We start from the raw sequence: 25,977 nt of genomic DNA, 5'->3' as shown, positions 1-25,977 counted from the left end.
CAGACTAGTTTCTACATGTACTCTCACACCGTTCTCAATCCCCCGTCCGGATAATCAAGAGGCGTCCCCCAGAGCTGAGAGATACGTTTCTGGCCAGAGAAAACACATTAGGTGTGGGAAGCTGGGAGAGTATAGGGCATGTGGCCTGGGGAGAGTTTTGAGGGCCACACAGGGAGGGAGGCAGGGGTGGGGTGGGGTTTCTAAGGCACCTCAGCCAACAGGATGAAATGGCCGTACAGGAAAGAGCCGCAATACCTTTCCACACTCCCCTTCCCAAACTCACCTGAAATGCTTGCAAATATCTCGCTGAACCCAATCAGGAGGTATTGAGGGATCTGCCACCAGACCGACATATCAGCCGCATGATAGACTGCGTTCCCAATCGTCTGATTGATAGTCCTGACCTTCACGATCTTCAGCCTGTTGCTTTCCAATATTCCTGGAAGAGAGGGGGAAATGCAATATGGAGCTTCACATTTATTACATTTTTTTTTTAAAAAAATCCCACCCTTCCTCCTAGATCAGGGGTAAAAGGTAAAGGGACCCCTGACCATTAGGTCCAGTCACGGACGACTCTGGGGTTGCAGCGCTCATCTCATTTTATTGGCCGAGGGAGCCGGCGTACAGCTTCCGGGTCATGTGGCCAGCATGACTAAGCCGCTTCAGGCGAACCAGAACGCACAGAAACGCCATTTACCTTCCCGCCAGAGCGGTACCTATTTATCTACTTGCACTTTGACGTGCTTTCGAACTGCTAGGTTGGCAGGAGCAGGGACTGAGCAACGGGAGCTCACTCTGTTGCGGGGATTCAAACCGCCAACCTTCTGATCGGCAAGCCCTAGGCTCTGTGGTTTAGACCACCGCGTCCCTCAGAGACTGGGGTGGGGAACCTTATTTTAGCCAGTGGGCTGCATGCACTTCTGCGCAAACCTTCTGGGGCCCCCATCCTGGTAGTGGGCAGTGCAAGAGGGGAAAGGGGGCAGGGCAATTAATGCAAATTTTACCTTTGCCTGGTAAAGGTAAAGGTAAAGGGACCCCTGACCATTAGGTCCAGTCATGACCGGCTCTGGGGATGCGGCACTCATCTCGCTTTATTGGCCAAGGGAGCCGGTGTACAGCTTCCGGGTCATGTGGCCAGCATGACTGAGCCGCTTCTGGTGAACCAGAGCAGCGCACGGAAACGCCGTTTACCTTCCCGCCGGAGCGGTATCTATTTATCTACTTGCATTTTGTCGTGCTTTTGAACTGCTAGGTTGGCAGGAGCAGGGAGCGAGCAATGGGAGCTCACCCCGTCGCGGGGATTCGAACCGCCGACCTTCTGATCGGCAAGTCCTAAGCTCTGTGGTTTAACCCACAGCACCACCCGCGTCCCACCTTTGCCTGGTAGTTTCTACAAATACACTCACACACACCCCCTTTCGCAGCTGAAGCACACATTCCAGCAAGGCAATAACACTTAAGGTGTGTGTGAAGCAGGGCTGGTGACAGGTATGGTCTGGGGAGCATCCCAAGGGCGAGAGAGAGACGTGGAGGTCCCCATGACATGCTCCCCACCTGTGCTTGGAGTGGCACATGTCATTTCCCTCACTCCTCCATTTTATCCTCCTAACCACCCTGCGAGGTAGGGTCAGAGCTTCATAGCCAAGTGGGGGATGGAACCCGATTAACCTAACTTGCTTCAGCTGAGTAAATACAATTCAGACACAATGATTAAACGTTTTAAACATGAGAGCTCGCTGGATCAGGCCAATGGCCCATCTAGTCCAGCATCCTGTTCTCACAAGGGTCAACAGGAAGCCTGTGAGGAACCTACAAGCTGGATTTGAGCGCAGGAGGACTCTCCCCCTCCTGCGGTTTACAGGCACCGATAATCAGGAGCGTTGTTGCCTCAGATTGTGGAGGCACAGTGTGATGGCCTGGGAATCTGATTCAGAGGCTGAACCTGAGGAATCCCAGCCTGCACAGGAGTCCCCGCCTCCAGGACAGGGGCTTGAATCTGAAGGGCCCTCACCTGTGCCTGATCCTCAGAAGCAGACACCAGATGAATCCGCTCTGGCTCCTGAGGGGCTGGAGGACCCATTGCCTGCAGGCGCTCCTGTCAGGGGAAGGTGAGGCTGCCTCTGGGTCCACTAACCCTCCAGCCTCTCCTGAGCTGCAGAGGCTCAGGGCAGAGAGGCGGAGGGAACTAAGTTCTCTCAGGAGGAGTGCTCGCCTCCAGGCCAGGAGAGGTGAGGCACCTGTGGACCAGGGCCTCCCTATGCCTCAGAGGAGATAAAGGCCAGCCTGCCCAATCCCAGGTTGCGGGAGCAACATCGTTGGTAACCTGTTCCTGCCAGCACCCTGACCTGCTCTCCTAAGTGCCTGACCACGCCTTACTCCTCGCTTTGGACCTTCGCTTCGCCCCTGACGGACAGCCTCCTTACCCTCGACCTAGGACCGGACTTAGACCATGCCGCACGGTACCCCCCCCCCCCCCCCCGGGACCAGCACACACAGCAGAGCCATTGTGCTTAACACTGCCCTCTCCTCCTCCTCCATCAATTTGTCTAATCCTCTTTTAAAGCCATCCAACTTGGTAGTCATCACTTCCTCCTGTGGCAGGGAGTTCCAGAGTTTAACTATGCCCCACGTGAAGAAGTCCTTTCTGTCCTGAATCTCCCAACCTTCAACTTCATTGTTGTCCACGAGTCCCAGCGTTACGAGGGAGAAAAACTTTTCTCCATGCCATCCACAAGTTTATGAACTTTTACCCTGTCGCCTCTTCCTCACCTTCCCTCTAAACCAGCGGTTCTCAACCTGTGGTTCCCCAGATGTTGTTGGACTACAACTCCCATCATCCCTGACCACTGGTCATGCTGGCTAGGAATGATGGGAGTTGTAGTCCAACAACATCTGGGGACCCACAGGTTGAGAAACACTGCTGCAATTAAATGCACAAATTGTCATCTCATCTGTCCTCCCAGTTGAACGACGTGGCCCAGGGAGAGAGGGAAAAATAGTGGAAGTGAACAACTGGCTTCGCAAATGGTGCAAACAGGAACGGTTTGGATTCTTAGATCACGGAATGCAGTTTCTTGAAGATGGACTTCTGGCAAGCGATGGGCTGCACCTCACAACGGTTGGGAGGAATGTTTTTGCAAAAAATCTCAGAAACCTCATCAGGAGGGCTTTAAACTGACTAATGTGGGGGAGGGAGACAGTGCTCCTGAAGGTAGGAGTCTATCAATTGATGAAGATGATCATCCAAATGTCATAGACCGAATGGAGCAAAGAGCATGCAGACCTAGTGGTGGGAGGAGAAAATCCTTAAATAAGAGACACGGGGGAATGATTAATGGACTTCAATGTCTGTACACTAATGCGCAAAGCATGGGAAATAAACAAGATGAGCTTGAGCTCCTGGTACAGCAAACTAAATATGACATAATAGGAATCACTGAAACCTGGTGGGATAAATCCCACGATTGGAATGTAATAATGGAGGGATACAATCTATTTCAAAGAAACAGACCAGACAAGAAAGGAGGAGGAGTGGCGTTATATGTCAGGGATGTGTATACCTGTGAAGAGATCCAAGATTTAGAACCTCAAAGCCAAAGTGAGAGCATTTGGGTCAAAATTAAGGGAGAGAAGAATAACAGTGACCTCATTGTGGGAGTTTACTATAGATCCCCAAGCCAAACGGAGGACATAGATGATGCCTTCCTGGAACAGATGGCCAAGCATGCAAAAGGAAGGGAGATAGTAGTAATGGGGGACTTCAATTACCCGGATATTTGTTGGATGTCAAACTCAGCCAAGAGCATAAGGTCAAACAGATTCCTCACTGCCCTTGCAGACAACTTCATTGCCCAGAAAGTGGGAGAAGCAACAAGAGGAACAGCCATTTTAGATCTGGTCCTAACCAATGTTGATGACCTGGTTAGTGGGGTAGAAGTGGAAGGATCATTAGGCGCGAGTGATCATGCTCTTCTGAAGTTTACTATACAGCGGAAAGGAGCAGCCAAGCATACTAGGACTCAATTTCTCGACTTTAAGAAAGCCGACTTCATAAAACTTAGGGAAGTGCTGGGTGAGATCCCATGGACAGTAATACTAAAAGGAAAGGGAGTTCAAGATGGCTGGGAGTTTGTTAAGAGGGAGATAGTAAAAGCACAACTTCAGGCAATACCAATGAGACGGAAACATGGAAGGTGGCTAAAGAAGCCAGGGTGGCTATCTAAAGAACTTTTAACTGAGTTAAGATTAAAAAAGGATGTGTACAAAAAATGGAAAGGGGGGGGAAACCACCAAAGAGGAATTCAAACAAATAGCCAGCACGTGTAGACACAAAGTCAGAAAAGCTAAAGCACAAAATGAACTCAGGCTTGCTAGAGAGGTTAAAAGCAACAAAAAAGGCTTTTATGGGTATGTTCGTAGCAAAAGGAAGAACAAAGAAACCGTGGGGTCACTCAGAGGAGAAGATGGTGAAATGCAAACAGGGGACACAGAAAGGGCTGAACTCCTCAATGCCTTCTTTGCCTCAGTCTTCTCCGATAAAGAAAACAATGCCCGACCTGAAGAATTTGGAGCAAATGATTCAGCAGAGGAAACACAGCCCAGAATAACTAAGGAGATAGTACAAGAATACTTGGCTAGTCTAGATGTATTCAAGTCTCCAGGGCCAGATGAACTGCATCCAAGAGTATTAAAAGAACTGGCAGATGTGATTTCAGAACCACTGGCAGTCATCTTTGAGAATTCCTGGAGAACAGGCGAAGTCCCGGCAGACTGGAGGAGGGCAAATGTTGTCCCTATTTTCAAAAAGGGGAAAAGAGAGGACCCAAATAATTACCGCCCAGTCAGTCTGACATCAATACCAGGGAAGATTCTGGAGCAGATCATTAAGCAAACAGTCTGTGAGCACCTAGAAAGGAATGCTGTGATCACCAATAGTCAGCATGGATTTCTGAAAAATAAGTCATGTCAGACTAACCTGATCTCGTTTTTTGACAGAATTACAAGCCTGGTAGATGAAGGGAACGCAGTGGATGTAGTCTACCTTGATTTCAGCAAGGCATTTGACAAGGTGCCCCATGATATTCTTGTAAAGAAGCTGGTAAAATGCGGTCTTGACTATGCTACCACTCAGTGGATTTGTAACTGGCTGACTGACCGAACCCAAAGGGTGCTCATCAATGGTTCCTCTTCATCCTGGAGAAGAGTGACTAGTGGGGTGCCACAGGGTTCTGTCTTGGGCCCGGTCTTATTCAACATCTTTATCAACGACTTGGATGATGGACTCAAGGGCATCCTGATCAAATTTGCAGATGACACCAAACTGGGAGGGGTGGCTAACACCCCAGAGGACAGGATCACACTTCAAAACGACCTTGACAGATTAGAGAACTGGGCCAAAACAAACAAGATGAATTTTAACAGGGAGAAATGTAAAGTATTGCACTTGGGCAAAAAAAAATGAGAGGCACAAATACAAGATGGGTGACACCTGGCTTGAGAGCAGTACATGTGAAAAGGATCTAGGAGTCTTGGTTGACCACAAACTTGACATGAGCCAACAGTGTGACGCGGCAGCTAAAAAAGCCAATGCAATTCTGGGCCTCATCAATAGGAGTATAGCATCTAGATCAAGGGAAGTAATAGTGCCACTGTATTCTGCTCTGGTCAGACCTCACCTGGAGTACTGTGTCCAGTTCTGGGCACCACAGTTCAAGAAGGACACTGACAAACTGGAACGTGTCCAGAGGAGGGCAACCAAAATGGTCAAAGGCCTGGAAATGATGCCTTATGAGGAACGGCTAAGGGAGCTGGGCATGTTTAGCCTGGAGAAGAGGAGGTTAAGGGGTGATATGATAGCCATGTTCAAATATATAAAAGGATGTCACATAGAGGAGGGAGAAAGGCTGTTTTCTGCTGCTCCAGAGAAGCGGACACGGAGCAATGGATCCAAACTACAAGAAAGAAGATTCCACCTAAACATTAGGAAGAACTTCCTGACAGTAAGAGCTGTTCGACAGTGGAATTTGCTGCCAAGGAGTGTGGTGGAGTCTCCTTCTTTGGAGGTCTTTAAGCAGAGGCTTGACAACCATATGTCAGGAGTGCTCTGATGGTGTTTCCTGCTTGGCAGGGGGTTGGACTCGATGGCCCTTGTGGTCTCTTCCAACTCTATGATTCTATGATTCTATGATTCTATGCTCTAAACTAAAAAGTCCCAAACTCCGCAGCTTTTCTTCATAGGGGCATCACTTCACCCCCTTGATCATTTCTGACTTTGCCAACTCTACAGTATCCTTTCACAGGTGAGGAAACCAGAACTGTACACCGTACAGTGGTACCTAGGGTTGAGTACTTAATTCGTTCCAGAGGTCCGTTCTTAACCTGAAACTGTTCTTAACCTGAAGCACCACTTTAGCTAATGGGGCCTCCTGCTACCGCCGCGCCGCCGGAGCACGATTTCTGTTCTCATCCTGAAGCAAAGTTCTTAACCTGAAGCACTATTTCTGGGTTAGCAGAGTGTGTAACCTGATGCGTATGTAACCTGAAGCATATGTAACCCGAGGTACCACTGTATTCCAAATGCAGTCACATCACAGATTTATATAACGGCATTATGATACTGGCAGATTTATTTTCACTTCCTTTCCCAATGATCCCTAGCATGGAATTTGCTTTTAAAACAATAAAATTTGAAAGCTGCTGCAGACTGCAAAGACTGACTTCTTCATGAAGCCATCTATTATGACCCCAAGGTCTTGTTCCTTGTCCACCAGGTCATGAGCATTTAGGGGAAATTAAGATTTTGTTTGCCCTGACATGCACCACTTTTACACTTGTTTACACTGAATTGCATTTGCCACTTATTCATTCAGTTTGGAAAGGTATTTTTGTTTTATGGACCCTGAGCAATTTAGTGTCGTCAGCAAACTTGGCCCCTTCCTCACTGCTCACTCCAAACTCTATAGAGCGTTTATGAAAACCTTTATGACCTTTTGCCTGCAGAACGTCTCGTGTTGAATCCCTGGGGTCTCCAGAAAGGGCTGGGAAAAACTCCTGGGCTGATGGAGAGCTGCTGCCAGTCAGTGTGGACAATACTGAACTAGATTTATCCATGGTCTGACTCTGTGTTCCTATAAGAAGCTAGGCAAGTGAGCTGGCACCCTGGATCCGCTGTTTCTTCACAGTTCGAAGAGAACGGATGAAGATCTGCTTGCCTTACAAGAGGATTAGCTGAACTAAGCAACCACAGCTTAAATTATGTTTTCTCATATCCACACGCAGAAAATACTGTAAGCACAGCAAAGGAAACAAGAACAAAAACAGCCAGGAAAAGAAGCACATTTTTGGGAAATTCCAGTTTCCTGCACCACAGGATTCTGGAGTTATTGTATTCTTGTTTTATTAACCAGAATTACACAAATCCGTCCCTCGTCCCATGTGGATTAGCTTGCAGTTACTGATGCAAACAGACATCATTTGGAATAAAGGCCATCTCATTATGGCTAGCAGAACACACACACACCCGGTACAAAGTCAAAGCGGAGCATCAACAGATGCTGGCGACCTGTATTATTTGGCGGGAGAAAAAAAACCCGAAATCCAGCGCTTGCTGGTTTTATGCAAATGCTGGACTACAGCGATTTTGCAAAAGCAAGAGATAAATCCCTTTTGATTCCTATGAATACTAAAACCCCCCACAAAAATGAGGTCTGCAAGCTGTACAGCATGTTTCAGATGTCACTGGATAAAGTACCACAACCCTAAACCTGCTTACCTGGGAGTAAAGCCCAATTCAATATGACATACTTCCGCGGAGACAGCCTCAAATGAGTGTTGCTGCCCAGCACAAAAGATTATTGGCTGTGGCCCTTGTGAGACCTTCCCCCTGCCTCTTCCACCTGGCCTCAGGTATGGCTCTACAGATTCACTGATGGACTGCAGCCTTGGAAGCTAAGGCGGCCAGAAGATCTTTGGGTTAGGGTATGCTGCTTTCGGTTGCTGTTATGGCCCCAACTATTTGGAATGCTTTAAAATGCTTCTAATGCGCCAGAGTGGTGCACGCTCTAGTTATCTCCCGCTTAGACTATTGCAATGCGCTCTATGTGGGGCTACCTTTGAAGGTGACCCGGAAACTGCAATTAATCCAGAATGCGGCAGCTAGACTGGTAACTGGGAGTGGCCACCGAGACCACATAACACTGGTCCTGAGAGATCTGCATTGGCTCCCAGTACGTTTCCGAGCACAATTCAAAGTGATGGTGCTGACCTTTAAAGCCCTAAACGGCCTTGGTCCTGTATACCTGAAGGAGCATCTCCACCCCCATCATTCAGCCCGGACACTGAGATCCAGCGCTGAGGGCCTTCTGGCAGTTCCCTCATTGCGAGAAGTGTGCTTACAAGGAACCAGACAGAGGGCCTTCTTGGTAGTGGCGCCCGCCCTGTGGAACGCCCTCCAATCAGATGTCAAGGAAATAAGCAGCTATCTTATTTTTAAAAGACATCTGAAGGCAGTCCTGTTTAGGGAAGTTATTATATTTAATGCTGTATTGTTTTTAACACTTGATTGGGAGCCGCCCAGAGTGGCTGGGGAAACTCAGCCAGATGGGCGGGGTATAAATAACAAGAACAAGAACAACAAAATCAACAACAACAATAATAAATTATTTTTAACTTGTTTGCGTTCAAATAAGGGCTCTTGGTGTTCCTGGGAGAAGAAGAGAGCAGGGGGTCCCCCAATCTCAGTGGTTTGGGGTGGGGGGAGGTATGGCGTGTGAGATGGGGCAGACTGGACAAGGGGCACGGGGCACAGGCAGTTAGTGACTATGCCGTGTGCCAGCTCCTCCTCCAAGCTGGGAAATTGCAGTTGTCCTGTCAGCCAGCCCTCAGGTCTGTGACTGCTGTTGTTGTTGTTGAATGTCAGGTCGCTCTCAGAATAAGATCTCCCTCACCCATTATGGATGAGGAAGCTGATCTGGGCAGGAAGAGGGTGATCTGTCAGTGGGCAACATTGACATCAGTCCCTTGTCATGGTCACATCATGAGAACGGGCCTTTTCTGCATTGCTTCCCTGTTTGGGGGCTGTTCTCCCCAGAAAAGTTCAGCTGGTGTCTTCATGATACAACTTTAGGCGCCAGGATAAACTGTTCCTCTTTAGCCAGGCTGATTGACATCTGATGATCTTTTAAAATGTGTTGTGGAAGCGGGGATTGCTGGGCTGTTTTGGTTTTTATTGTGCATTTTCTGTTGTTTTTTTAATTGTAATTTTATGTTGCAAACTGCCCTGAGATCTACAGGTATAGTGCAGTATACAAATCTAATTAACTAACTACCTAATTAATTAATTAATAACAGACATGGTTAGAATTGCACTGTTAATCACTTTTTGTTTTGTTTCCAGCGGTGAGCTGCCTTATCACGAACCGGAAGACCCGGTTACAGTATCCTGGCACATATATATTTGCAGTGTAAGGCAGGAGTGGTGAACCTCTGTCCCTCTAGGTGGTCTACAATTCCCATCATCCCAACCAACCGTCAGAGATGATGGAGACTGGAGTCCAACAACATCTGGGGGGTGGGCGCAGGTTCCCGATTCCTGACGTAAAGAGTGTCTCATCCTTTTTAAAAAAATTAAAGCCAAAACCAAATTGCCATGCTGCAGATATCAACTACAGGAGGAAAACCAGCCTCCTTCAACATTGGTGCTGTGCTTCAAGAATAAAGAGGAAGCGGAGGCGAATTGCGTTTCACATTTCTATGCAGCTGGGGCGATGTCTGAAAAAGCCAGTTCCCTTTCCCCCTCTTCAAATTTTATGCCAGTCATGTGAAGCAGGAAACACTGCTTGCTCACTGGTAACATGTGCCGATCTGTGGCCACCACCTGGCAGCAGGAGGGGCAAATGGAGGCGGAGGAAGAGGAAGTGGAAAACCAGTAGCCCCGAACTGGAGAACAAGCAGGCAGCCCCTTAAGAGAGAATATTATGAAAATGAAATACAGGTGGTACATGACACCAGTCAAACTTGCAAAAATCTATCATTTGCCCGATAATAAGTGTTGGAAATGTAAAGAGACTGAAGGCACATTCTTTCACCTTTGGTGGACGTGCCCAAGGATTAAGGCTTTCTGGGAGATGATATATAATGAAATGAAAAAGGTATTTAAATATACCTTTCTGAAGAAACCAGAGGCCTTTCTCCTGGGCATTGTTGGCCAATTGGTGCCAAAGAAGGATAGAACTTTCTTTATGTATGCTACAACAGCAGCGAGAATACTTATTGCAAAGTATTGGAAGACACAAGATCTACCCACACTGGAAGAATGGCAGATGAAGGTGATGGACTATATGGAATTGGCGGAGATGACTGGCAGAATCCGAGACCAGGGAGAAGAGTCGGTGGAAGAAGATTGGAAGAAATTTAAAGACTATTTACAGAAATATTGTAAAATTAATGAATGTTAGAATGATGTTGGGTTGAAGTTAAGTGGCTTTAGCAGCAATGTTATTAAGGTTTATGTAAAAATTGATTGTTAATAGATGGGAATTTGAAGTAATAATATACTAAGATAAAGGATCAAGATAAGAACAAAGAGGGAAAGGATTTACTGAATTAATTAACTGAACTGGAATGCAAAAAAGGGAGGTGTGAGGAGGTCAGGGAAACAAGTGAATGAAAGAAAGGATATGGAAAGACTGATTTGTTTTTAATTGTTACTCTATTTTTTCTGGTTTTTGTATTCTCTTTTCCCCCCCTCTTCCTATTTTTCTTTTTTTGTATTATTGTAAGTTTGTCTGAAACTTTAATAATTATTTTTTTTTTAAAAAAAGCAGGCAGCCTCCTCTGGCTTCTGAGATGGGCCAAGGGACTCCTAGGAGGCTGCCGCTGCTGCCTCAAGGCAATGGGGGAACCAACCTGAGCCTATCCATCAGCTAGAGGAGATCTAGGGAGCCTTGATACCACCCGATCCTTTCCTGAATCTCTGGCTCCAACATCCAGTTGTCCTGGAACTGCAGGAACAAAGCGTCACTCTGCCCCCTCCATCAGCCGAAGGAGCGAGAGGGACCCAGTGCTGCACAGACAAGAGAGCAATGACACTAGTCATGCAATAGCTATGTTCCACCTCCATGGTTGGAGGCATTATGCCTCTGAACACCAGTTGCTGAAAACCACAGGTAGGCAGAGTGCTGTTGCATGGGGACATCTGGTTGGCCACTGTGAGAAGAGGATGCTGGTCAAGCTAGGCCACATGGCTCCTGCTTTCATTATTATCTATTAAATCTGTTGGGTCACTTCATCTTGGCCAGGGCAACCCACAGGAACTTTATTGTTGTTTAGTTGTTTAGTCATGTCCGACTCTTCGTGACCCCCTGGACCAGAGCACACCAGGTACTCCTGTCTTCCACTGCCTCCCACAGTTTGGTCAAACTCATGTTACTAGCTTCGAGAACACTGTCCAACCATCTCGTCCTCTGTCGTCCCCTTCGCCTTGTGCCCTCAGTCTTTCCCAACATCAGGGTCTTTTCCAGGGAGTCTTCTCTTCTCATGAGGTGGCCAAAGTATTGGAGCCTCAGCTTCAGGATCTGTCCTTCTAGTGAGCACTCAGAGCTGATTTCCTTCAGAATGGAGAGGTTTGTTCTTCTTGCAGTCCATGGGACTCTCAAGAGTCTCCTCCAGCACCATAATTCAAAAGCATCAATTCTTCGGCCATCAGCCTTCTTTATGGTCCAGCTCTCACTTCCATACATCACTACTTTGAAAACCATAGCTTACAGCCCATCATACAGGCAACAAACCCCACGTAGATACATTAAAACCAAGAGGAAAGAGAAATATTTTAAAAACATCACACCCACTTCTAGAAGGCCATAGAGCAGGCCTCCTCAACCTTGGCTCTCCAGATGTTTTTTGGCCTACAACTCCCTTGATCCCTGGCGAGCAGGGCCAGTGATCAGGGATGCTGGGAACTGTAGTCTCAAAACATCTGGAGGGCCAAGGATTTAGATTTTTTTGTTTTCTCTTTTATGCTGGTTTTAACATATGTATTTGTTTGCTTGTATACTGTAAGTCACTTTGCATTATCTCGTTGTTGTTTAAAAACGCCCAGATAATAAAAATGGAACACTCAGGATGAAACGGTCAAATCAGCTATGATAAAGTGGGCGCAAGACATTGGCTACAATATTATGTTTGCTGACTGGGAACGGTTATGGACCACCAGTGTGAAATTTACGGCATGTAATGCCTTAAAAGAAAATATTATGAAAATGATATACAGGTGGTACATGACCCCAGTCAAGCTTGCAAATATATACCATTTGCCAGATAATAAGTGTTGGAAATGTAAAGAAACAGAGGGAACATTCTTTCACCTTTGGTGGACGTGCCCAAAGGTCAAGGCTTTTTGGGAAAGGATCTATAATGAATTGAAAAAGGTATTTAAATATACCTTCCCTAAGAAACCATAGGCCTTCCTTTTGGGCATTGTTGGCCAAATGGTGCCAAAGAAGGGTAGAACTTTATTTATGTATGCAACAACAGCAGCAAGAATACTTATTGCAAAACATTGGAAGACACAAGATTTGCCCACACTGGAAGAATGGCAGATGCAACTGATAGACTATATGGAATTGGCAGAAATGACTGGCAGAATCCGAGACCTGGGAGAAGAGCTAGTGGAAGAGGACTGGAAGAAATTCAAAGACTACCTACAAAAGTATTGTAAATTGTATGAATGTTAGAATGATGCAGGATATAAAGATAATATGGTATTAGTGATATAGCTGAAAGAAGTATGTAAAAAATGGTTTATAAGAACAAAAGTGAAGTTAGAACAATATTATGTCAAATTTAAATAAATTGATAATAAAGGGAAAAACTGGAGACATAATAGTTGAAATGTATAATATAAAACAAGATTAGAAAGAAGGTGAGGTATTGCTGAATAAGATTGTGTAAAAAGGAACACAGAAAAGGGAGATGTGAGGGAGTCTGGAAGGAGGGTTATGAGAACAATAACTAAGAAATTAGTTTTTTATGTCTTTTTTATGTTTTTTCTCATCTATTTTTTATGGTGGGTTTTTTATTGTGCTATTCTGTTTTTTCTGATTGATTGTGATGGTGTTTTTTTCTTTTTCCCTACCCTGTTTTGAATGTGATGTTTGTTTTATTGCATAAAACTTTAATAAATATCTTTAAAAAAAGTAAATAAAAACGCCCAGATAATAATAATAAATGTTTCTGCCATTTGTTGAAAGTTTTTCTTTTCTCTCCATGCCTTCCTGAATTCAGCTGCAATCCTAACTATGTCTACTCAGCAGTAAGCCCTATTGAATTCAATGGGATGTGCTCCCAAGTAAATGGGGTTAGGATTGCAGCCTTAATCTATTTTCTTTCTGCAGTTCTTAATTCTTGCTGGATTTTACTTTTCAATGCTGTTTTGTGATCTGGTACGCGGGTGGCGCTGTGGGTAAAAGCCTCAAAGCCTAGGGCTTGCCGATCGAAAGGTCGGCGGTTCAAATCCCCGCGGCGGGGTGCGCTCCCGTTGTTCGGTCCCAGTGCCTGCCAACCTAGCAGTTCGAAAGCACCCCCGGGTGCAAGTAGATAAATAGGGACCGCTTACTAGCGGGAAGGTAAACGGCGTTTCTGTGTGCGGCTCTGGCTCTCCAGAGCTGCTTTGTCACGCTGGCCACGTGACCCGGAAGTGTCTGCGGACAGCGCTGGCTCCCGGCCTCTTGAGTGAGATGGGCGCACAACCCTAGAGTCTGTCAAGACTGGCCCGTATGGGCAGGGGTACCTTTACCTTTTATCATGCTTTACATTCTATTTCTGGGCTCTGCTTGGGTATTCAGCAAATGTAGAGCCACTGAGAAATTCTGAAATGAACAAATTAATTCTCTTTCCCTAGAAGTGAAGCAAATCCCAACAATGTCTTCTTTGTTGAATACTTGCCTTTCCTCACAAAGCCTTTCAAAATTAGTTTATTTTGTTTCTGTAGGGTTGTGGTTGTTGTTTTAAAAAAACTTCTGATGAGTGGTGTAGTCAATGGAAAGTTGGACTTCAGCTTGCAGAAGCCCGAATTCGAATCCCTGTCCAGGAACTAAGTTCCCTGTGCATTCACACCCACCCAGTATTTACTGCCCTGCTTCCTACGGAGGGATAAAAATATATGTCCATGATAATAATTTCACCAGACACGCTACATCCTCTTTCCTCTTTCTTCCTTTCTTTTTTAGTTGTTCGAAGTAGCAATGCGCTAAGTTTCAAGATACGATTGAAGACGCTTCTTTACTATTTAAAGTTTGGGATTAAATTTTTGCCGTAATTGTTTTAAAAGCCTGCAAACGGAGTTGATTTTCCAGCTGAGTAGTCTTAAATACCGCTGCTAAGAATTTACAATGTAAGCCACGAAAGTAAGCACCGCCAACGTTCATTAAATCTAATCAGTCGCGTGCTCGCACAATTTATAAGATATTCTGAAATAATCGAAAGCCTCTAATAGGCGTTGCAAATTGCATCGGGGAGGGCGGGCACTCAGGGGACATGGCGGCTGGGTGGGGAAGGCAAAGGTGGCGCTGCTGGATTTCGCCTGAATAGAAGAACCCGAAAGAAGTTGCCGCCCCGCGAGAAAACGTGTGCTACCGGATCGTTTGCCCAATCCATAAGCAGCCAAACTGATGTCGTGCGGGATTAGCACCTGGGGAAAAATAAGGCGGGATAAAATAATTTTGTTTGCTGAAGTTATACGGACCTCAGAAAGTTGTGTTGCCTAGGTACAGGGAATTGACTAAAATTAAAAGCACAAATTTCTTGTAGCAGAGGGATAAAAGAAATAAAAGAAACCCCCAAAAGATAAAAGTTCAAACGACTTTGCAGCAGGAACTTGGCTTGCCCACATATCAAAACGACCTTGTCCCTAATAAGGTAACTAGCTCTTCTCATCGAGAGAGAAGCCTTAATGGCCCTATAAAGTGTCCCTCGCTCTGATATACTGGGAGGATTACAAGCCCTCAAGATTAATTTATTTAAGACTATAACGCTTTATCAATACGTTCCTTGTGGTGGGTACCAGGTGAAGGCATGAGCAGTCTATGAGGCACTGCGGAAAGGTGCTGAGCATGTGGAAATTATTCTCAGTAAGTAGATCATTTACACATCCTACAAAGGCATCATTGTTTTCTTCTTGATTAAGTTGCAGAATTAGAGAAGATTAAGGCACAGAACTGGTGAAACAAATACAGTGACACAGGTGTTGCTAGGGGTCTATGTATGGGCCCAAAATATTCCTGGGTGGGCAAAGAATTTGAGGGGAACCGAATTGGAGGGGTGTGTGATCTTGGTTACTGGGTAGGTAGATGTTAACTTTTCTTAGAAGGGGAAATAAATGTTAACATGACTTTATCTGGAGATGATTTGAGTAATGGATAGGAGTAACGGAAGAGGAATTGAAATGATTTGGAGCAGGATCTCCAAAGAGATAAAAGAAAGCACTTCTTTACATGGGATTTGAAGTGATGGACACCAACTTGGATGGTTTCAAAACAGAATTAGATAAATTCATGGAGGAATAAGGCTCTCAGTGGTTTACCAGCCAGTGTTGGGAGGAAGAAGGCCCCAGGACAGCAGTTGCTGGGAACCCTAAGTGGGGAAAACACTCTTGCGCTTGTGGGATTCCCAGAGGCATCTGGTCAGAAACCAAGACACAAAGTGTTGAACTTGATAGGCGTTTGGTCTGATGCTGGTGTAACGTATCACATCTTTTAATCCCATTTTCTAGATGTTCCGGGCAGCCACCAGATGACCGTTCAACCAGCGGCACTCTCAGCCGTCCCTCCCCTCTCTCACCTGCAGCAAACGCAGAGCACATCACAAAGAACATGCCGACGGCAATCCTCTTCAGTGACGACGGGAGCAGGCCGTGCCTCTTCAAGATGGGGTCGACCACTTTGTCCTTCAAAGGTATTAATATGAGGATAAGCACCGCGTCAAACATGGTCAGCCAAGCTGCAGGGAACTGGGGGAGAAAGGGGAGGAGAGAGAGAGATGGAACAAAGTTGTAAGAGCATGAGGAGAGCCTGGATTGCTGGATCAGGCCAGAAGGCCCATCTAAACAACTACCTGACATTTAGAAGACATCTGAAGGCAGCCCTGTTCAGGGAAGTTTTTAATGTGTGATATTTTAATGTATTTTTAATCTTTGTTGGAAGCCACAAGAGTGGCTGGGGAAACCCAGCCAGATGGGCAGGGTACAAATAATAAATTGTTGTTGTTGTTCTGGTTATCTCTCGCTTGGACTACTGCAATGCGCTCTACGTGGGGCTACCTTTGAAGGTGACCCGGAAACTACAACTAATCCAGAATGCGGCAGCTAGACTGGTGACTGGGAGCGGCCGCCGAGACCATATAACACCGGGTCTTGAAAGACCTACATTGGCTCCCAGTATGTTTCCAAGCACAATTCAAAGTGTTGCTGCTGACCTTTAAAGCCCTAAACAGCCTCAGTCCAGTATACCTGAAGGAGCATCTCCACCTCCATCGTTCTGCCCGGACACTGAGGTCCAGCGCCAAGGGCCTTCTGGCGGTTCCCTCATTGTGAGAAGTTAAGTTACAGGGAACCAGGCAGAGGGCCTTCTTGGTAGTGGCGCCCGCCCTGTGGAACGCCCTCCCACCAGGTGTCAAAGAGAAAAATAACTACCAAACTTTTAGAAGACATCTGAAGGCAGCCCTGTTTATCGAAGCTTTTAATGTTTAATAGGTTATTGTATTTAAGTGTTTTGTTGGATGCTGCCCAGAGTGGCTGGGGAAACCCAGCCAGATGGGTGGGGTATAAATAATAAATTATTATTATATTATTGTTGTTGTTATTACTATCCCTATTATTATCATCTAGTCCTGCATCCTGATCTCACAGTGGCCAACCAGATGCCCAAAATGAGAAGTCCACAAGCAAGGTCTGAGCACAAGAGTATCTCTCCCCAATTTTGCTCCACATTCCACAGTAGAATGGAACCCAGGGAGGTTCTCCTGGCTCCGTCATTATATATCATTAGGTGCAAGGCAAGCCCCGCCCCCCTTTACCAGGTCTTGGCTTTTAATTATCTATGTTCTTCTGTTTACGAGAGAGTGGGGTGTTTTAACCAGCTTTTTAAAAAATGAATTGCCTTTTCGATTTTGCTCTGCTTTCCCTTTTTATTGGTTTTAATGCATCTGTCTGTAAGGTTCTTTGAGTTACTTTGCTAAAAGAAAAAGGATAAATTTAATGAAATAATAATAATAGTACTAATATCTCTGCCCACTTTCAATGGTTCTCCAAAGGGAAAAGGAGGATGGACACTGTTCCTGTGTGTGTGTGTGTGTCATCTTAACAGTCCTGGAGGGGATTATAATTTTAATGGTTCCAGGACCAGAAGTGATTCAGAATCAGTTTCTGGACAGCGATAGATCATAAGGAACATTATACATTATGGCTATCTATTCGAAGGGAGGGAGGACACACCCCTCTGTACAGTGGAACGAGGGGCATTAATTTTCATCGTTAAGATTTCACTGCTTGACTCAGCCTGGAATCTCGTTAACGGAACAGGACTGTCACGCAAGGGGCTGAGATTCCATTAAGCCCTATTAATCACCAGAACACCTGTCTGCAGAATTATGGATTACGCCACTCACATCTGATAAACAAAGCCCTGTAAATTATTGAAATAAACACACACAAAGATGGCTTTTAAACAGCCATCAGAGCTCATATTAATGGAGGGTGTGACAGGAAGCAGTCAGTTATGCATTCCCTGCTGACACCCCCCTTGGCTTCAGAAACCACACGTTCCCCTACATGGTTTTGCTTAACCGTTTTCTCATTGCTAGAAAGTCTCCCCCCCCCCCCAAAGTGCCTAAGGGTTTTGGATCTTGCACTGCTGTTATCACCATCATTTATCCCAAGTATAGGAACCTGTGTCCTTCCCAGATGTTGATGGACTCCAGCTCCCATCATCCAAGCTGGCTGGAGATGATGGGAGTTGGGAATCCAACAACCTCCAGAGGGCTGCAGGTTCTCCGCCTCTGAGTTAAAGGAGCATCTTGCTTGACAGAGCCTGCTGCTGGAAATCTACCGTAATTTTTGCTCTATAAGACTCACTTTTTCCCTCCTGAAAAGTAAGGGGAAATGTGTGTGCGTCTTATGGAGCAAATGCAGGCTGCACAGCTATCCCAGAAGCCAGAACAGCAAGAGGGATTGCTGCTTTCACTGCGCAGCGATCCCTCTTGCTGTTCTGGCTTCTGAGATTCAGAATTTTTTTTTCTTCTTTTCCTCCTCCAAAAACTAGGTGCGTCTTGTGATCTGGTGCGTCTTATAGAGCGAAAAATACGGTACTTTAATACAGAACAACAAACCCCTGTGTTGCAAACTTAACACAACTGTCAGGGGTTCAGGGAGAGAGGCGCAGATGAGGGAGGAGACTGAGAGCGAGGGGGAAGGATCCCAGGGCGACGAGGAAGAAGATGACAATGAGTCGAGGGGTTCCATGAGTCTCTCCAGTGAATCGGAGGATTCCCAAAAGGGAGCGCCCCTGGTCAGGCCAAGGGGAGCCACAGGGGGGAGTAGTCAGGAGCAGGGCAGCAGCAGGGGAACCCCCAGTGGGAGTTGGAGATCGGGACCGGCTTCTCCGCCAGAACGGAGTGAAGGGGGTGGAGTTCCCAGTGTGTCAGACGGAGCAGAGCAGGAAGCAGAGAGGGGAAGGAGATCGGGGCAAGACGTCCTGCCGGAAGGGGCGGAGAGTAGTACCGAGAGCAGTGTAACTGTCAAAAGGAAGGTCAGAAGCAGCGTACGCGCGCCAAGTTCAAATGTGGAGGCGCGCGGAAGTGAGGAGAGCCCGGAGGAGGAGCCTGGTCCCAAAGCACGGAGGAGGGGGGAGCAGGCATCAGAGGATTCAGCCTCTGGGGAATCCCGGAGGGAGGGAACCCAGGGGGGCAGAAAGACCCTGCGGAAAAGGAAGGAGAGGAAGAGGTGGTCCAGCGCAAGCCTCTTAAACTGGTGTAGAGGCGGGACTGATTCAGAAGGGACTTCAGCGGTCTAAGCCTAACAGACGTGGGGTCACGCGCCTCGGATGTGGAGCTAACAATGTTCTTCAATAAAAGCTTTTGTATATAAGCTGGACTTGGCGTTGGTCTCTTGTGAGCTGGGACCTTGGGTGGCCCTGACAGTAAGTCCCTTCTCAAAAAGAACGCAAATTTTTTTTTTGCAAAGCTCACGAAGTGTGGCAGCCATGAGTGCGGAGGAACAGATGACAGCACTGCAGAACGCAGTCACCGAGCTCTCCGCTGCGGTCGTTGCATCTCAGAAGAAGAGTGACGAAGCGGAAAAGCGCTGCCAGGATCTGCAAACCAGGTGGGAGCGTGCATGCATAGAGGGGTTCCCAAGATCCAGATCAGAGGGAATTGGACTTGGAAGGCGGGGGGGCAGTTTAGTTGCCCACTTCGATGGGAACCTGAAGCACTACCCAAGTTTCAGAGCAGACGTCTTATATGCACTGCATTTGCTTCGTAATGACTTTAAAGATGAAGAGGAGAAAGTGGGATTTATTGTGTCTCATTTGCATGGGGACGCTAGAGCGTGGCTGCGCAATTTGTGGCGCGAAGATGGCCCTGCCCGCCGCGATTCTGACGAATTTATTAAAGCTATGGACGCTTGCTTCCAGTCCACCGTGGATGTTGATGTTGCGCGCAAAGAAATGCACGGACTCCGGCAAGGCAAAGCCACTGTGCGTCAGTATCATTCACGCTTTTTTGCATTGCTGACTGTATTGGGCTGGGAAAAGGACTCTAAACCAGTGAGAGATTTGTTCTGGGAGGGTCTCAGCAGCCCCATAAAAGATGAATTAGCCAGGGGTGACAGACCTCAGACCCTAGCAGACGTAGTACAGAGGGCTCTTGCGATTGGAGTGAGACACGAAGAACGTCCTTGGCACAGTGAGGAAGGTCGCCAGGTGCGTGCGCCAGCGAGGGCACCTCCTTTTATCCCCAGGGAGTTCGGCCAGGCACATCCCTCGCCTCTGGTGCGGCAGGGGGAGGAACCGATGGAGATTGGCGGCGCTAAGGCTCAGACAGCAGCCAGAGCCCCAACGTCCGGTGCAGTAAAGGCGAAGCCTCCTAGAGGGAACATGAAATGTTACATCTGTGAGAGTCCACAGCACATGGCTAAAGAGTGTCCCCAGAGGCTCCAGAAGCACACTGCAGCGTTAGCAACAGTGGCAGCAGACGTGATGCACGAAGAGCAGCCTCAGGGAAACGACGATGCCTGGCTGGAGTCAGCGATGCTAGGGCTCAGCCAGGCGAGTCTGTAGAGCAGTCCCCAGCGCCTTTGCAGCACACAGACCCTTTACCACCCAAGCCAGCGGTGCAGCTCACTGCAACACTCCAGTTGCCGAATGGAACCACCCTGGAAGTCCCCATCACAATCGACTCTGGTAGCAACGCGGACTTTGTGGGGGTGCAGTTCGTCAAGCAGCATCGCATACCGCTTCTGCCAGCTACGACGCCCCTGAACGTAGTCACGGTTGATGGCAGGAAATTGCTAGGAGGGCAAGTTGTGCAACAGACGCCTCCTATGGTGATGCGGATTGGAGATCACCGAGAAGTCATTAGCTTCAATGTCACCCGCCAGTCAGACACGCCTATAGTATTAGGCATGAGTTGGCTAGAGAGACACAGTCCAGCTGTAGCGTGGTACCAGCGGCAGATCACCTTTTGCTCATCGTACTGTGCTCAACATTGCATCCAGTCCAGCCGAGAGGAGGAAGCTGAGCAGCAGCTGCAACTCGGCATGGTGCAGGCAGTCCCTCGCAAGTACGAAGGATTTTTGGAGGTTTTCTGCGAGAAGGAAGCTGACCAGTTGCCACCCCACAGGCCTTACGACTGTGCGATCGACCTGCTGCCGGGGGCGAAGCTGCCGACTGCAAAGCTGTATTCCATGTCTGAAGATGAGATGCAAGAACTCAGGGAGTTCATAGAGCATAATTTGAAGCGCGGATTCATCCGGGAATCCAAAGCAGTGGGGGGCAGTCCTGTGTTTTTTGTGAAGAAAAAAGACACGCCCCAGAAGAGGCTCATCGTGGGACTTCCGGAGGCGGCGCGAAACGGCAATGGCGGACCTCTTCAGCTGCTGAAGAGGGGCTCCGCGGAAAAGGGTCGTGCGCTTCGGCACAGCGACGACCCAGCTAGAAAAACCACGGGTAGAGTGAGCCCGTGGCCGTGGGATTCGGCGGGCACCAGAAGCGACCCCAGAAACGCAGAAGGGACCCCGTAAGGGGCTCCGGAACGTGGAGGGGGTAGCGGTGCTGTGAATCCATCGCTCTTTCCGCGGAAGTGAAGCCGCGCGGCTGCTGCTGATGAGCGCTGACCTTTCTTCTATGAACAATCGATCTGAGACTACATACTCGTGAGTAAGAAATTTGAGACTCTATTTGAACAGCAATTACTGAAATTCGGCTGAAAGCGGGAGACGCTAAAAAGGAAGTCAGTCTTCCGCCCCTGTTTAAAGTACTGAGCAAAGCCCCTTTAAAGTTGAAGCGCTGAAAGGAGTTTAAAAGAAGTCGGATTTTACCCTGCAAATTCGGATTTGATTGACCAAAAGTTAAGGAAAAGTTAGAACTGTGTTATAAGTGGACAGAGACTGTGTTATATCCCTTCACCTTTTGTGGATTACAAAGTTGCGAGACCCAGCTCTCGGGCTGCCTGGATACAAAGTAGCATCAGATTGTGGTGACTGTATATAGAGATACAAAGTTTCACTGGGCTACTCTGCAAGTTACAAGAAAGGAACTGTTGCACATATTCTGGCAAAGAACTTATATTCTCTGCAGTTTAAAGTGAATTTAGAGGGTCCCCCCTTTATTTTGGATTTTACTTTATTTGGGAACTTATTGGTGGAAAATTCCATCTTTCCTACCAACCTCTGGGGAGCTCCCCCTGCTGGATTGTGGAAATATTAGTCTCTGAGAACTGCTGGTTGTTTTGGAACTTTTATGCTTGGGTGTTTACTTTCCCTTTGGATTGCTTTTCCCATGGGATTTACAATTTGACCTTGAAGCCTAGACAGCTGTGGAATGAGTGGTGCATCAAAAACAAGGGCTGGCAAGAAAGCAAAACAGACTGAACTATTGCAATTGACTTTGCCTGCGCAGCCACGTAGATCATCTGTCCCAATTGTGACAGGTCTGCATGAAGAACAATCTAAACAGCCAGCTTTGGAGGACATGGCTGCAGGAGGGCTTGACCCTGTCTCTAAAGAAATACTGGAGCAACTGGCTGCATTAAACAAGAAGGCTGATGAACAAGCGGTTAAATTTGACCAAGTGACAGCTACAATTAATAAATTGACAGATCAAGTTGCCCAAAATACACAGGCGATAGGAAATATTGAAAAGACTACAACAGAAAACCGAAGATTAGCCGAGGAAGCGAATACAAAAGCAGACCAAAATAAAAAAAGGATAGAGGAATTAAGAGGAGAAGTAAGACCACTGAGTAGACAGATTACTGAACAACAGGCCTATCTGTCTATGGCGGAACTGAAAAACCGGGAGAGCAACCTTAGGATCAGAAATATCCCAGAACAAGAAAAGGAAGATTTGGCTGGTTTTTTGACAGCAGAAATATCCAAATTCTGGGGTTTGGCAGAAGAGAAGGACTTTAAAATTGTTACCGCCTTTAGATTGGGAAGTGTGGCTAGGAAGGACAAACCAAGAGATTGCTTGATCATTTTGAGATACAAGCAAGAAAAAGATAATATACTTGGCCTACACTTTAAAAATCCATTGGTGGTACAGGGAAAGAAAGCAGAAATCTTCAGAGACATACCAAAACAGCTGTTGGATTTAAGAACTACATATAAAGACCTAGCAAGATTACTGAGAAACAACTCAATCCGTTACAGGTGGGAATTCCCGCAAGGACTATCTTTCAACTTGAAAGGGAAGAAGGTTAGAATCAGAACAGCAGAGGAGCAAGATAAGTTTCTAAGCGATCACGGGGAGGACCTTCGAAAAGGAACAGCAGGTACCTGGCCACCCCCCACGCCTGACGTAAAAGACCCACCTCCAGACATAGACGACAAGGGAGACAAACCCATTGGCTGATAAACTGATCCAGGATGTCTCTGCAGCTTTTCAGTTGGAACATACATGGTGCAAATTCCCCTGAAAAAAGGAAAAGGATTTTCCATATACTGAAGAAGGAACAATTAGACGTTATATGCCTACAGGAAACTCATGTAACTAGGCTCCATAGAAGAGTACTAATTAATAAGAGACTAGGCCAAGAATTTATTTCATCAGATAAAGTAAAGAAAAGAGGAGTAGTGATATATGCAAAGGAGAGCCTAGCACCAAAATTTGTTTTTAAAGATGAACAAGGAAGAATCCTGGCGATTGAAATACAATCACAAGGAGAAAAATTTCTGATAGTAGGAATCTATGCACCAAACGACGGGAAATCAGAATTCTACAAGAAGCTGCATGAGATAATGCTGGATTATATTGAATACAACAACATCATTTTGATGGGAGATATGAATGGAGTTGTCTCCACACATATGGATAAGTCACAAAACCAAAACTTGACTAAAGATGGCAGACTACCAAAGACTTTTTTTGAACTTACAGACAATATGGATTTGATTGATATCTGGAGAGTTAAAAACCCTCTAGGTAAAGAGGGAACATTCTTTTCTGAGGCCCACCTATCCTGGACATGAATCGACCAAATCTGGGTAACTAGAGGACTGGCACCTAAGACCAAAAAAATAGAGATCTGCCCTAAAACTTGCTCCGACCACAATGCTTTGAAAATAGATTTGAGACTCACACCAACTGGATCCTTCAGATGGAGAATGAATGACTCTTTGTTTAGAGATCAGGAGATTGTGAAGAAGGCCCAAAAAACGATGAAGGATTATTTTGAAATAAATTTGAACACTTCGGTGGAGAAAAAAACAATCTGGGACGCAAGTAAAGCCGTCATGAGAGGGTTTCTGATACAACAGAATACTATTAGGAAAAAACTCTGGAATGGTAAAAAGGACAAGATTTTGGAGAAGATAAAAGATGGAGAGAAAAGGTTGAGATTGAATCCAAAATCTAAAGAAGCTCTAAGAGAAATAAAATTCCATCAAACACAATATGCGAAATTGATAAATCAAGAAGTTAAATGGAAAATTAAACAGATGAAACAAAGATCATTCGAATCGGCAAATAAATGTGGGAAGTTACTGTCATGGCAGTTGAAAAAGAGACAGAAACTGAACTTTGTTACCAATCTAGAGGTTGAAGGCGAATGTATTCAGAAACCTGAAGAAATTAGAAAGTGTTTCCAGAGATACTTCAAAAAACTGTTTACACAAGGCCATCAAGAAGAGACTGAGATAAATAAATTTTTAAAAAGCTATGGCCTGCAAAAATTGACTCAAGACAAACAAACAACCCTGAACTACAAAATAACAGAACAGGAAATCGAAAGGGCCATTCAGAATATGCAACTAGGCAAATCTCCGGGCCCAGATGGACTTACCTCAAGATACTACAAGACACTGAAGGAATATCTGATCCATCCATTGTTGGAGGTATGCAATCAAATTATGGAAGGGAAGGGAGCACCAGATTCGTGGAAAGAGGCATTCATCACGTTGATACCAAAATTGGAATCTGAAAAGACTCAACTTAAGAACTATCGCCCCATCTCACTCCTAAATGTGGATTATAAAATTTTTGCTGACATTTTGGCAAACAGATTGAAAAAAGTTTTAAACGAAGTAATTCATAAAGATCAAGCAGGCTTTCTCCCCGGCAGGCATTTGTCTGATAACACTAGAAACATCGTCGATGTTTTGGAACTACTACAGACAAATTTAAATACAAAAGCAGCTTTGATATTCATCGACGCGGAGAAGGCCTTTGACAATATATCTTGGAAATTTATGAAGAAAAATTTAGAAGGGATGGGAGTGGGAAGGGCGTTTCAAAATGGTATTGAAGCAATCTATTCAGAACAAAAAGCTAAATTGATAGTAAATAACGTGGTGTCAGAAGAGTTCAAAATTGAAAAAGGAACACGACAGGGGTGCCCCCTATCACCCTTGCTATTTATCTCGGTCCTGGAGGTTTTGCTGAATTTGATTAGAAGGGACCAGCAGGTAGAAGGAATACAGGTCGGAGGAAAACAATATAAATTGAAGGCCTTCGCAGATGATTTGGTACTGACATTACAGGAGCCAGTGTCTAGTACAAAAAGAGCCTTGGAATTAATATCTGAGTTTGGTCGGGTGGCGGGATTCAAGTTAAATAAACAAAAAACTAAGGTTTTGGTAAAAAACTTGACACCTTCAGAAATAGATGGGTTTCAGAAGGAAACTGAATTAAATGTGGTTAAAAAAGTGAAATACCTGGGGGTTAATCTGACTGGGAAAAATTTGAACTTGTTCAAAGACAATTATGAAAAGTGTTGGTCTGAAATTAAAAAAGATTTAGATACTTGGTCAAGATTGAAACTTTCCTTGTTGGGAAGAATTGCAGCAGTTAAGATGAATGTATTGCCAAGAATGCTGTTTTTGTTTCAGGCCCTCCAGATCGTGGACAGAGTGGAGTGTTTTGGAAAGTGGCAGAGGGACATTATGAAGTTTGTCTGGCAGGGCAAAAAGCCCCGAATAAAATTTAAAATATTAACTGATGCAAAGGAAAGAGGGGGATTTGCCCTGCCGGACCTAAGGCTGTATTATGAAGCTGCATCCTTCTGCTGGATGAAAGACTGGTTTCTGTCAGCGATGCTAGGGCTCAGCCAGGCGAGTCTGTAGAGCAGTCCCCAGCGCCTTTGCAGCACACAGACCCTTTACCACCCAAGCCAGCGGTGCAGCTCACTGCAACACTCCAGTTGCCGAATGGAACCACCCTGGAAGTCCCCATCACAATCGACTCTGGTAGCAACGCGGACTTTGTGGGGGTG

The 25,977-nt window shown here is 46.1% G+C and overlaps 1 protein-coding gene across 2 annotated transcripts in view; it reads right to left on the bottom strand.

Annotated features, from left to right (window-relative positions):
- Window positions 1-25,977, bottom strand: part of SLC15A4 (solute carrier family 15 member 4) — an 84,754-nt gene that overhangs the window by 16,200 nt on the left and 42,577 nt on the right. For both annotated transcript variants that reach the window (XM_028709354.2, XM_028709355.2), the window contains exons 5-6: window positions 15,835-16,003; window positions 284-439 (exon numbers count right to left, since the gene is read on the bottom strand). In XM_028709354.2, coding sequence (XP_028565187.2) covers window positions 284-439; window positions 15,835-16,003 — 325 coding nt within the window. The remainder of the gene's footprint in view (window positions 1-283; window positions 440-15,834; window positions 16,004-25,977) is intronic.

The sequence above is a fragment of the Podarcis muralis genome, chromosome 16 (assembly GCF_964188315.1).
Source record: "Podarcis muralis chromosome 16, rPodMur119.hap1.1, whole genome shotgun sequence".
Classification (NCBI taxonomy): domain Eukaryota; kingdom Metazoa; phylum Chordata; class Lepidosauria; order Squamata; family Lacertidae; genus Podarcis; species Podarcis muralis.
Note: the sequence above shows the minus strand (reverse complement) of the source record. Positions and strands in the feature narration are given on the sequence as shown.